This window comes from Terrapene carolina, unplaced genomic scaffold (assembly GCF_002925995.2).
Source record: "Terrapene carolina triunguis isolate 2854851 unplaced genomic scaffold, T_m_triunguis-2.0 Scaffold180, whole genome shotgun sequence".
Lineage (NCBI taxonomy): Eukaryota > Metazoa > Chordata > Testudines > Emydidae > Terrapene > Terrapene triunguis.
Window position 1 is genome coordinate 3,711,281 of NW_020664531.1, and position 13,058 is coordinate 3,724,338.

The following is a 13,058-nucleotide window of genomic DNA, read 5'->3' on the forward strand; positions in this document are numbered from 1 at the left end:
GTGGAGCAGCTCTCTGCTGACTTTGAACAGCCAGACACAAGGGTCATTAGAAGAGCTTAATGCAGAGCTGAGGGAAGCCTTGAAAGAGCATTTTAACAGTCATCCATAGTAATGTGATGGGATAGACTGTGCTCTACCTGGCCCTGAAATTTTGGGTGGTGTTAGAATTATGTAGTGCTTGGTGTAATAGCACTGAGCACTGGTGCTATTTTCCAGCACTGGTGATTTTAGCTGATATCTCACTTCTGAGAGTCACAAAGGCATAGAGGACACAGCTGCTGCTGGCATCCTGAAGCCACCCAGGCCTGTATGCCGCTAGTATGCTGTATGCTACTGCAATGGTGTCTGCCAAAGTCATCAGAGTGGCATGGGAAAGCGTCCTACCGTGGAGGAAGAATAAGGCTGTCATCCTAGAAATCTTTGGGGGAGGATTGCAGATTACCTCCATGGAAGTTTCATTGAGATCTCCCAGGAGGATACAAGGGACATCCCTGTGTGCATAAACAAACAGCTCCACAAGCCTCTCACCACTATCACTTAGCCCTACAGGGAATGAACAACAGATAACTCTACCTCTGTTTGTTGTATCTCTACCTCTTCTCATAGGAATAAACCAGTAGAAAGCAGATACCTGTGTCCTGCTAACTTGGGGTTGGACCAGGGTGCCATCTTCACATTTAAACATTCTAAGGTAGAATGCATGCACAGTTACCTGAGATTCCTTCCCCTGGATCGGGGTCAGCCGTGCTCGGCTGGCAGGAATGCCTAGACTGTGGTGGAGTCATGAAAAGATCCTGGCTCACAGCATAGTTGGACCCCTCCCACTGGATGTCTCTCCTCCTAGCTGTTCATGGCAGGGGTCTCTGTCTCAGGTTCCACGAGGCTATCCACGTCGGTCTGCAGGGTGCTGGTGGAGTCTCCACCAAGTAGGGTATGCTGCTCATTGTTAAAGTGGCAGGTCTGCATCTTGGCACCAGATCTGCTGGCCTCCCTGTCCTTGTGGTATTCCTACTGTAGTACCTTTGCTTTCATATGGCACTGCTGCTGATCCCTGTTGAACCCCATCATCTGCGTTCCCTAGGCAATCTTTTCATAGATGTCTACGTTTCTATGTCTGGTCCGTAGCTGTGCCTGCACACCCTCTTCTCCCCATAGGCCCAGGAGATCCAATAACTCCTGTCTACTCCAGGCAGGAGCACATCTGGAATGTGTAGCCGGCATCATGGTTTGGGCAGTTGCACACAAGGAAGAGCCACTAGATGAGGTCATCAAGCTGGGCAATCAGGAAAAGGTATTTCAAAAATATGCAGGGTCTTTATAGTGGGGATGGCTTCCAGTCTCTGTGACTCCTGGCCAGTGGAGGTCATAATTGTGACCAGAGGAGTCACTGTTGAGCGTTGTGGGACAGTGGCTGGAGGACTATTAGGGTTGACATAGATCACATAGTGTCTACATTCTTACTGTGTCAACCACAGTATATCAGCCATGGCTCAATTCTGTTCAGGGTGTCACCGTAATGGGGTGCTTTCGTCAGCAGTAGGCCAATGTGAGTTTGTACACTCATGCACAAATAAGTCAATGCAAGGTGACTTAAGTCAAAGTAACTTTGTAATGTAGTCCAGGCCTTCGGTACTTACACGGCCCCCATTGTTGTGGTATCTGAGCACCTCACAATCTCTAATGAGTTTATCCTTACAACACACCATGTGAGGCAGGGAAGTACTATTATCCCCATTTTACAGATGGTGAACTGAGGCATAAAATGACTACAGGAATTGGCCAAAGTCACAAAGGAAGGCTGTGGCAAAGAAGCAACTGGAACGCATTTCTTCCAAATCCTAGGCTAAAAGTCTAACCACTGAATTATTCTTCCTCTCACAGGAGAGGAAGTTTCCTACCATGATGACAAACAGCCAAGTATCAGAAACCAAAGCAAGAGCACTACTGGAAGAAACTATGTAACACTTAGGTTTATTTTCACAGCAATGGCTCTAAAGTTACCAAAGAATATCACAATATTTTGTGTTAATTCCATAAATAAATCATTAATAATGAGTATCAGTAACATTAGTAAAGGGGTGGGGGGAACCATCACTAGTCATTTTCATTCCATGGAAAGGAGGTGGCATTTATGGCTGGTAGAGGCTTGAAAGATCATTGGCCCCATTATTTGGGGCTGAAAATAATGTTGGAGGGGAGGGAGGAAGTGCCACTGATGTAGTGTTTTTTTTTCATCACGCGCTAAAGAAATGTTATACTTTTAATAGTTACCTCTGATTTGAAGGTCTTTTTGAAATAGTGGCATTCAACAGAGAAAAACAATTTCAGAGGAAAATTTTAGTAAGAGTAAAGTGATAACCTATGTGACGGGTTGGATTGGGGTTCCCCGCGCAGGTTCGGATCCTGCCGACTACGCCACTGTGACGGGTTGGATCACAGAAACCCCCTTGGGAGCTGCCACCCAATGTACCAAGACTACCCCTGTTCCTGTTTTCCCTGCCAGCTCAGGACTCCAGCACCCTGTCTTGCTGAGCCAGACACTCCCGTCTGCTCCAACACCGACCCAGGGTCTGAATCACTTGTCCCAAAGCTGCAAGTTTACCTGAAAACAGCTCACAGAAGTGTGCTTGTCCTTAGCACTCAGATGCCCAACTCCTAATGGGGTCTAAACCCAAATAACTCCGTTTTACCCTGCATAAAGCTTATGCAGGGCAAACTCATAAATTGTTCGCCCTCTATAACACTGATAGAGAGATATGCACAGATGTTTGCTCCCCCAGGTATTAATACATACTCTGAGTAAATTACTAAATAAAAAGTGATTTTATTAAATACAGACAGTAGGATTTAAGTGGTTCCAAGTAGTAACAGACAGAACAAAGTAAGTCACCAAGCAAAATAAAATAAAATGCGCAAATCGATGTCTAATCAAACTAAATACAGATAATCTCACCCTCAGAGATGCTTCAGTAAGTTTTTCTCAGACTGGACACCTTCCAGGCCTGGGCACAATTCTTTCCCCTGGTACAGCTCTTGTTCCAGCTCAGGTGATAGCTAGGGGATTCTTCATGATGGCTTCTCTCCCCTCTTTGTTCTGTTCCACCCCTTTATATATCTTTTGCATAAGGCGGGAACCCTTTGTCCCTCTGGGTTTCCACCCCCCCTCACTGGAAAAGCACCAGGTTAAAGATGGATTCCAGTTCAGGTGACATGATCACATGTCACTGCAAGACTTCATTGCCCACTTGCCAGCACACACATATACAGGAAGACTCACAGGTAAACACAGCCATCTGCGGATAATGGTCCTTGCTAATGGGAGTCATCAAGATTCCAAACCATCATTAATGGCCCACACTTTACATAATTACAATAGGCCCTCAGAATTATATTTTATATTTCTAGTTTTAGATACAAGAGTGGTACATTTATACAAATCGGATGATCATACTCAGGAGATTATAAGCTTTGTAATGATACCTTACAAGAGACCTTTTGCATGAAGCATATCCCAGTTACGTTATATTCACTTATTACCATATTTTTCTAAAACTATCCCAGTTACATTATATTCACTTATTATCATGTTTTTATAAAACCATATAGACTGCACAACGTCACAACCTACATTTAATTTCTGTTACAGAGGCTAGGGTCCCATAGATGTGGCATCAGGCTGGGGATCAGGGAACCTGGAATTATAATCTTTGCTTTGTTATTCACTCATTTTGTTACCATGAGCAAATCACTTAACCTTCCTGCACTTCTGTTTCCTATCTGTAAACAGAAGAAAATGATACTCTCCCACCTTCGTAAAGGATTTTGAAATCTATAGATGAAAATCCCTGTATATGTGTTTGTTATTATTTAGCAGAATCTGCAGAAGCAGCTCACTTAGACCCAAAGGATATGAGAGGTCCTTCTCTCCGTTCTTTGTCTCCTGGCAGTCTCCTCTGGCAGAATCTAGAAGGGGCTATGGCCAACCATACTTAGTTAATGGTCTCAGCCTCTTGGAACTGCTGAAGGATGGAAAAATAAAGGATTCTGAGATAAAGGTGGGAACTCTGAAATGGAAAGAACATAAAGATTTAAGAAAATAGTCATCCAGTGTTTTCAGAAAACACTTAACTTTCTCAAATATGTAATAAATAAATCTCTAATTACTCTCCTAATCACAGAGAGCAGACAAAAATTCCAACGAGCTGTCATTCTAAAATGATAGTTATTTTCTTAATTACTTTAATTGCTTTTCTTTTAAAGGAGCTTTTATCTTCCATCGCTTCAGAAGGACTCAATAGCTGATGTGACTGAAGACAGTATATTAGTGTTACTGAGACAGTATATTAGTGTTACTGAGAAACTCTCATTTTTACTGGATCACGCAAATGCCTCTGCTCTGCCTCCTGGATAATAGGAATCTAATATTACAGGGTCATAAAGTCATTGAAAATAGCAGTGGAAAAGGCTTTCAGAGCATGTAGTCTATCCCAAAACGCAATTGCTCCCTACAGTATATTACTCAGTATATTTTCTTGGGCTTTAAAATCATCCGTAGTATCGTGTTCTCGTTGAGCAAAGGAATTGATTTGTAAAGAAGAAGGTTGGAAAGTCTGTGGTTACTATTAATTGCTGATTTACTGGAGCACTTAGAAAGGTGCTGTAAAAAAAAGAGGAAGATGTGTATCTTCTCTTCTTGGGTTATGCAGCTTGGACAACTATTAGGTTGTTTTGTTTTGCTTCCTCTTATTTTTTTCATGTCTATAACAGTAGGGTCTCACTAATATTTGTAAAATTCAAAGCTGCATTATCTTTCACATCCTAGGAGCTGCATGGCTGTTCTTAGCTTCCCTGTCTGTTTGCTTCTGACAAAAAATGGTTCAAGGGAAGAGAGAAGATGTGGCTGGTTAAGTTATTGTTTTCTGTTTTAAAGGAACCGCACAATTGCTGTTCTAATGCTTTCATTTTAGGCACCTGATCTAAAACATGAATCAGTTTTCACTTCACATAAGTGTTGAGGTATATTGGTGAAGTGAATGTAGGTCTCTGTCCATCTGTATTATATACTGGGGGTGGTCAGAAGACTTTAGCTCTTAATTCTTTATCTTTAGTCCAAAGCTGGGGCCAAAAAAGATATGTCTTTAGGAGGTGTTGGAAAGCTCCTCTCCATTCAAAGCAAACAAGCTAAACAATCAACAAAGTACCATTGCTCAAGTACGTATGGGCTGTGATCAGTTCCAAACAAAAAATCCAATGAAACTATTTTGGAGAGATTTTCTTGGATGAAATGAATATCTCTGCTTTACAAAAATACATATGATTATATTAATATAAGGTATTTAATCAAATAGATAGGATTAACAACATAGCTTAAAGGGTAACGTTATTGTATTGATTTAATTATTGCTTTTCAGGGATATTTATTCTTGTGGTGATTCGTTCATTGTCAGGAAATAAAATCTTTGTAAATATTTCACTTGTTGTTGTGTTGTTTCTCTTTTTCTCTGTCTCAGGAGAAAAGACGCTGGGCTCTTGTCTTATAAAGAACATCTACCAGTGAGTCAAGTGGTGGTTGGAGATATTGACCGATCTGGATCAGAATCCAAGTTAACTGTGGGTCCTGTGCGCTGTCAAGGAGACCGTAAGTTTGCTGTTTTTTTTTCATTGCTGTTGCTCCTGGTTAGCTTATAGCACTGTTGGAACATTGGAAAACTTTGATTGTCTCCTCATCTAAGCTCATGCAAGTTACATTTTGCTCACAGCCACTTCCTAGCAGAGTCTAAGATGTGCAAAGAAAGGGAAAGAAATGACCATAAAACCACCAATACAAAGGGCTCCACTTTGGATCTAAAATGTGGGCATTCATTTTTCTTGTATGGTAAATGAGGCATCTTTGACTACCCAGCTAAGTTTATGATGATATAAACAGTAATACAAATAGCATAAGAGCAGCACTCAACAGCTGTGATGCTGCTGAGTGCTGCTGTTAATGCCATTAGCATTGCTATTTATATCACCATAAACTAGGTTTATAGAGATATAAATAGTAGCATTATGGCTAAATGCATCCTTGTAAACTCAGGTTATAGCTGTGTAAAGTTTGACATTACTGCTATCAAGTATCATCCCCATCAGAGCTCAATGTTGACTTGTAAACTAGGGATAGTTCTCTGTAGCAGTTTCTAGTTTTAAACTTGTGCACCGGAGAGGGGATACATACCTTCCAGTTTGGTCTGTAGGAGGTGCAATATCAGAGTTATAAAGATTAAAGTGTATGTTTTATGTAGTTAATGATGGTAGGTGATTTCAAAATGAAAGAAAAGGAGCGAATTTGACCTAGCCTTTATTTTCATTCATAAATATGTCTGGCAGGATGGTTCTTTGTGTTACTATCAGATGCATTTAGTCTGTTTTTCTGTTACAGAAATTAGAAAAATTCTCCTAATTTTCTTTCTGTTTTCTGTTCATGTATCTGATGAATATTGTGTACCAACTTATTTCATGGGATGCTTGCAAATTGTTCACAGAAACTGATTTCTGTTTATTATTTGTGGTGTGTGACTGATCACCTGAGTCAGAAGTTACACTTTCTGTTCCCTGATTTAGATGACTGACATTTTTATACAAGATTTTACAAATTATGAATAGGAAATAAGGAATAGCAAATACTTTTTCATCCATACATACCCTTCTTCATATGTTTCACGGGTATCAGTATGAATAGAAATCTATATGAATTCAGCCGTTCTCAAACATTAGTGTGAACAAAACCGCATTTGCTCAAATGTTCGTGAATAGGGGTTAGCGGAACACTGGGCAAAGGCTGGAGTCAGGGGTGGCTCTAGGCACCAGCAAAGCAAGCACGTGCTTGGGGCAGCCCATGTGCAGGGGCAGCAGGGATCCAGCATGGGAGCTGAGAACCAACAGGGGGCCCTGGGAGCTGTAGTTCCTTGGTTAGCTCCCTGCCTATAGAGCCAGCCCTGGAGCAGGGAAAGAACTACATTTCCCAGCATTCCCGTGGCCACTACCAACAGGAAAGACGGGGAGGGAGTGAGGTAGCTGAGACCTCATGCTGCAGCCTGCTGTGAATGGAGAGCTGCGCTGTGAGTAGGGATACCATATTTTAACATTCAAAAAATAGGACACTCCACAGGGAGGGAGGGTAGCCCCACCCTGCCCCCATCCACTCCCTCTGACTGCCCCCCACAGAAACCCCAACCCATCCAACCCCCCCTGCACCCTTTCCCCTGATCATCCCCTCCCGGGACCCCTGCCCCTAACTGCCCCCCAGGACTCCATCCCCTATCTAAGCCTCCCTTCTCCTTGTCCTGAACTGCCCCCTCCTGAGACCGCCCCAACTTCCCCCCTAGGACCTCACCGCCTACCTGTCCCCTGACAAATCCCCGGGATCCCATGCCTATTCAACCGCTGCCTGTCCCCTGACTGTCCCCCCAACCCCTGACCCATCTAACCCCCCCTTCTCCCTGCCCCTGACTGCCCCCCCAAACCTCCGCCCCATCCAACCCCCAGCCCCCTTACCGTGCCACTCAGACCAGCATGTCTGGCTCCGCGCAGCGCCAGACACGCTGCTGCATACATGCTGCCATGCTCCCCCGCGGAGCCACAGCCTCCTTCCCCCCACAGCCCCCAGCACCTGCCTTCCAGATTTGAACACCTCAAAATTCAGGAGTGCTCAAGCTCAGTTTGGGCAGCTGTTACTTCATTTCTCCCAAATCAAATATACTGATCCACTGTAACTTGCTGTAGAAAAAGTGGGATAAAATTGAGCAAGAAATGCTTCCCAGTGGTTATTAGGACTGGAATTGCTATTTTCAATAGCCATTGCCTTTTTGTTTGTTTGTTTAAAAGGAAGACAGTGATATTGCATTGGCAAATTCCCCATAGAAAGAAAGAGTGGAAGAAAAGAATAATAAAGGCACCTCAACTTTTCCTCATTTATGTAGGACAGTCTTTTCATCCAGATATCCTCCAATCACACAAGCTGAAAATTGTTCCACTTTACTGCAGTTCTGTAACCATATGGGAACTAATCCTGTCTGTGTTCTGTGCACATCTAAAATTCATGCTGAATGACCTGCCATGGGAGCGAGTTACCAGTGACCCAGGGCTGCGGCGGAAGGAGGGTGCAGGTGGGGGAGGGGGTGAGAGAGCCCAGGGCTGGGGCGGCAGGAGGTGTGTGTGTGGGGCAATGGTGGGGGGAATGAGGGAGCCCAGAGCTGCGGCGGCAGGGGGTGTGGGTGGGTGGGGAGAGCCCAGGGCTGGGGCAGCAGGGGGGTGCGGCGAGGAGCCCACGGCTGGGACGGGGGGCAGCCAAAAAATGTTTCGCTTGGGGCGGCAAAAAACCTAGAGCCGGCCCTGGCTGGAGTATCATTTAAATGGTTTTTGGAAAAGAAATTTTCCCAGACCCTTCAGGGCAAAGCTATGTCCTGTCCATCTGGCTGGTCCAGCCTTGTTGTTGGGCAAAGACAACCCATACCTGCCAATAGCGGAGAGGCAGAGTGAGTGCAGTGGTGTCAGCAGATGGTATTGAGCATGCTCACTCCAAGCCAAGCAGCAAATCTGGGAGGGATGCATGACCCCACATGACCCCCCTTCCCCCCCAGGCATCACCTCTGTTGGTGGGAACCATTTTGAATGTCAATTGCTGAAAATGATTTCAGAACATGGTCAGGGTGCCCATGTATATGGGGTCATAAATACACAGTATTGTGTATTCCTCATGAAAACATCATTCTTTGTACTAGCCCTTTTATCACATACCCCTGATATAGCACTGGGTGGCGGCTATTCTCCCTTTTGCTACCATGCAATGCTAATGCTGCATTATTGCAGGCTAAAGTCTGTCCCTGCTGCCCAGAGCCTCCTAGCACCCCTCCCCTCCATGATGGTGCTAGTGGAACAACTGGAGCTGCACAGGATGGCTGATGCAGAAGAGGCCATTCATGGCCTTTACAGAATGTCAGTTACACAAGCACCAGGCCGGGGATCTTTTGTTTTCCTCGTCTCCTTTTTTATTTATTTGTGTATTTAACTGTGCGGGGAGAGGTTGGGGCTTGGAGGGATGGAATGATCTGTCAGGAATGGTGACACAGATTGCCTTGGGGATCCTGTGCATGGGACAGGGCTGGCTAAGGGGCAGTTTGTTTATTTTCTAATAGAACTAACAAGACTTGCCCCTTTTACATTGATGGTCCCGTGTGCGAGACATTGGGCTAGGATTCAGGATGTCTGTATTCGTATTTGTCAAGGCTGCTTCCCCACTTTGAACTTTAGGGTACAAATGTGGGGGCCTGCATGAAAACTTCTAAGCTTAACTACCAGCTTAGATCTGGTCCGCTGCCACCACTCCCAAAGCTAATTCCCTTCCCTGGGTAGCCTTGAGAGACTCTTCACCAATTCCCTGGTGAATACAGATCCAAACCCCTTGGATCTTAAAACAAGGAGAAATTAACCATCCCCCCTCCTTCCTCCCACCAACTCCTGGTGGATCAAGATCCAACCCCCTTGGATCTAAAAACAAGGAAAAATCAATCAGGTTCTTAAAAAGAAGGTTTTTAATTAAAGTAAAAGGTAAAAATCATCTCTGTAAAATCAGTATGGAAAATAACTTTACAGGGTAATCAAACTTAAAGAGCTCAGAGGACCCCCCTCTAGCCTTAGGTTCAAAGTACAGCAAACAGAGATAAACACTCTAGCAAAAGGTACATTTACAAGTTGAGAAAACAAAGATAAACTAACACGCCTTGCCTGGCTGTTTACTTACAAGTTTGAAATATGGTGTGGGCAAGTGCCACCTTCACAGGAGGCACCCAGAGGGCCTTATCCTAGATCCAGCATCCCCGTATCATCTGCCACCTGCCCCAACATCAGGCTGGCTTTCCAGCACCTGTTCCTCCACGTCCCCAGGTTGCAACCCCTAAAACTTCACCCAGGTCCTGTCCTGGAGGAGTGGGACTGGGCATAGATGCACCTGGAAGCTGTGAGGGAGCAGGCTACAGAGCTGCTCTTCTGCGTGTGGGGGAAGGGTTGAGGGATGAGCTGCCATCTCAAGCCAGGGTGTTGCAGAAAGATTGCAGCCCACAAAGGGCCACTGGAGGCCCAAAAGCATCTCCATGACAAATACCTTCAAGAGCAGGCAGGGTACGTAAAGTGAAAACAGTCTGTCCTTGGCCCCGTATATGGAGGGAGATGGTTCTAGCCCCACAGAGCTGGTTTAATAGATTCAGGGTCGATGGTCCCCTCCTTAGTATTTGTTTGTGTTGATTTTTTTTAAAAAGGCCTGTTGTTACTTGGGACCTAGACCACCATGTCTAACACCTGCATGCATTCTGTACTGTTTAGGGCCTGCCACACACAACAATGGTGCCATGTGGCTCCTTTAGCTTCCTGCCTCCCTCCTTCTATCAGGGTCTCCTTCCTGCTCCCTGAAGTTGCATGATAATGATGCTGGCTCCCAACCGTGCACACAGTATACGCATGAGTGTGTTATATTATTGGCGCCCACAACTCAAGAATTGTGCATCATCTCCTCCTACTTTGGTGTGTCCCTGATCAGCCCTCCTTTGTTGAGTTCCTAAAAACAATTTGAAGGAAATGTTCTGGAGTTGGTTTCTCATTTTAAACAAATGCTTATTTTATTTAGAAAACAACAAATGGGAAGTTTTATACATAACTTCTACTTTTGATTTGTAGGCTAGGTCACCATTACAGTGCTGGTGATCCAAAACTTTCCCTGTACTCTCCCTTCTTCACCCAACACTCCATGCCTATATCCACTCAACTGCTCTGTGTCTCCAACACTGAACCCAGTAACAGACTAGATGTGAGAGCTATTCTGAAAAATCTGTGTACCATTGCACTGTGACAGGTACACACACAAATATCAAGAAACTTAATCTAGTGGGGCCACACCCACAGGCTGTTTTCACTTTATTAGCCAAGCAATGTGAGGTCTAACACACAAGTCAATGACATTTCTAAATATGGATTTAGGAGCCTAACTGTAGGCACCCATGTCTGAACATGTTGGTAAGGGTTTCTCTAATGAGAGACATGCCGTAAAAGCATTTTGGCAGTATACCTAACTACTATAGTCTTGGATCTCTAATATAAGGTAAGGAACATTGGGAATGCAAAATGTTTTATTGCACAGTTTAATTGCTCTTTTGTTCCAAATGTAGATAGTTTTGAGACTTTTCCTTCAGAAAGGGAGGCTTATCCTTAGTCACATTAGTGATTATTTCCTGTTCTCCTGATTCATGGCCCATTAGAGACTGCTTTGGGCAAGCTTGGACTGTGGATGTCACATCCCATAAACCTGTGACTGAGAAAAACACTGTACTTCCTTGCACTTCTGGTCTGTGAAAACATGCCCCCCCAAAAACTTGCTACTCCATGAAAATATCTCATTATTTCTAAACAGTTATGCAGAATATTTTTTGTTGGAGGGATCTTTTGGGGGGATTCTTATAGAATCTTGTTAATTAGCTTAATAAATTATGCTGAAAAACATTCTGAAACTTCGCTGGGCATGATTCTTCAACCTTGTATTGCAAGATAACTTCTTCCTCTTTGACTTCCTCTTTGACTCTGAGTCACAAAACTAAATCTACAATATAAAAGTAGCCAACAGAAGGCTCTCCTCTTCTCTAAGGATTTCCTTATTGTCCTAAAAGCCAGCAATGCTCCACCCAGCTAATGCTCAAGGCTTTATAGATTCATCTGGTCTCTGTGGCAAAAATCCCATGGATCTTGCCCAGGATGTATCCTGTACATTGGATAAGATATTCAGTCTCTGTCTTTTTCCATTGTGTCATCTTAGTGTTGCAGAATATTTTCTAAATATTGCATTGGGCCTTTTGAGTGGCAGACTTAGAGCAGGCTTAACCAGTTTTTAGCGAAACAGGTGGACTCTGCTCAGTGTGAGTCCGGCACCATACCACATTCAAACTTTAAGCAAGCACTTTAAGGTGTGACCAAAAGTATTGTTCTCGAGTTGTTCTATTAGGTGTATTGTGCTAATGTTGTAGCAATGAAAAGTAATTGATACACATTCTTTGGTCCATCTAAGCTGCACTCAACACAGCCATAGGAGAGAGGAAAGCAAAGTGGTTCTGTGTAATCTTTGCATTCCCCCAGTCCTGATGGCAGAAAGGGACTGTTCTAAATTGTGCCCAGTTGCCTATGGAGCCAAGGATTATTTTAGGGAAGCAACATTCTATTCACACTTCTTTCTCCAAAGGAATGTCCACTACACCAGGGGCAGGAAGAGGGGTGGTGACTCTGCCTCATCTGTGAATTCCCACTACCTTTGGGGTATCCTCAGGAGGCCAGTTAAACTGTTTATACAGACTCTTCATTAGCAGAATTGCAGTAATATAGTGGGGACGCCTATTGTGGTAGGCACTGTAAAAACACATAACAAAAAGACAGTCCCTGCCCAGTCTCTTTCTGCTGCTGGAGTGGTGCAAAGGGACTGCAGCAAGTGTGAGAAGGCACACTGCCAGAGTCTTTCACTGTGATGGAGAAAGGCTCTGGCAGCCACTGCCGGAGCCTTTTACTACTGCCTCCCCTCTGCTAGAACCTTCACTACAGGAGGGAAAGGCTCTGGCGGCAGGGAGGCAGCAGGACACTACAATGTTAAAAATAGCAGATATGGGAGGCACTGCTTGGGCATTGAGAGAGCCATGTAGTATAAATACCCTATGGTTCAGATGTGTTGGGCACTCTGCTCTATCTATTCTCCTAAGCTGTGCCTCACTGTCTACACTGCTATTTATACCTTGGTAGCTGGGCATGCAATGTCTGTACTCTATAAGCTGTCATAAATGTTACTCTTGGAGGGAATTTTGCATTACTGCATCGGTGCAGAATTCATGGCCCCTGCAGATTTCTTTGCTTCCCCACAGTAAAATGACTTCTGGTGGGGAAGCAAAGGGAAGCTGCAAGAGCAGTCATGTGCCCCCTCTCTGGCAGTGCAGAGAGGTCGGTTTGGGCACCTAGAGCAGCCGGTAGAGACGTAAATCACCACTGGGGGGAGG

General features: G+C 44.4%; 1 protein-coding gene across 1 annotated transcript in view; it reads left to right on the top strand.

The window, feature by feature from the left end:
• The window catches only part of LOC113407023 (contactin-associated protein-like 2), a 1,116,670-nt gene that overhangs the window by 874,989 nt on the left and 228,623 nt on the right, over window positions 1-13,058 (top strand). Inside the window, exon 15 of the mRNA XM_029912069.1 lies at window positions 5,511-5,638. Within this exon, the coding sequence (XP_029767929.1) occupies window positions 5,511-5,638 (128 nt within the window). The remainder of the gene's footprint in view (window positions 1-5,510; window positions 5,639-13,058) is intronic.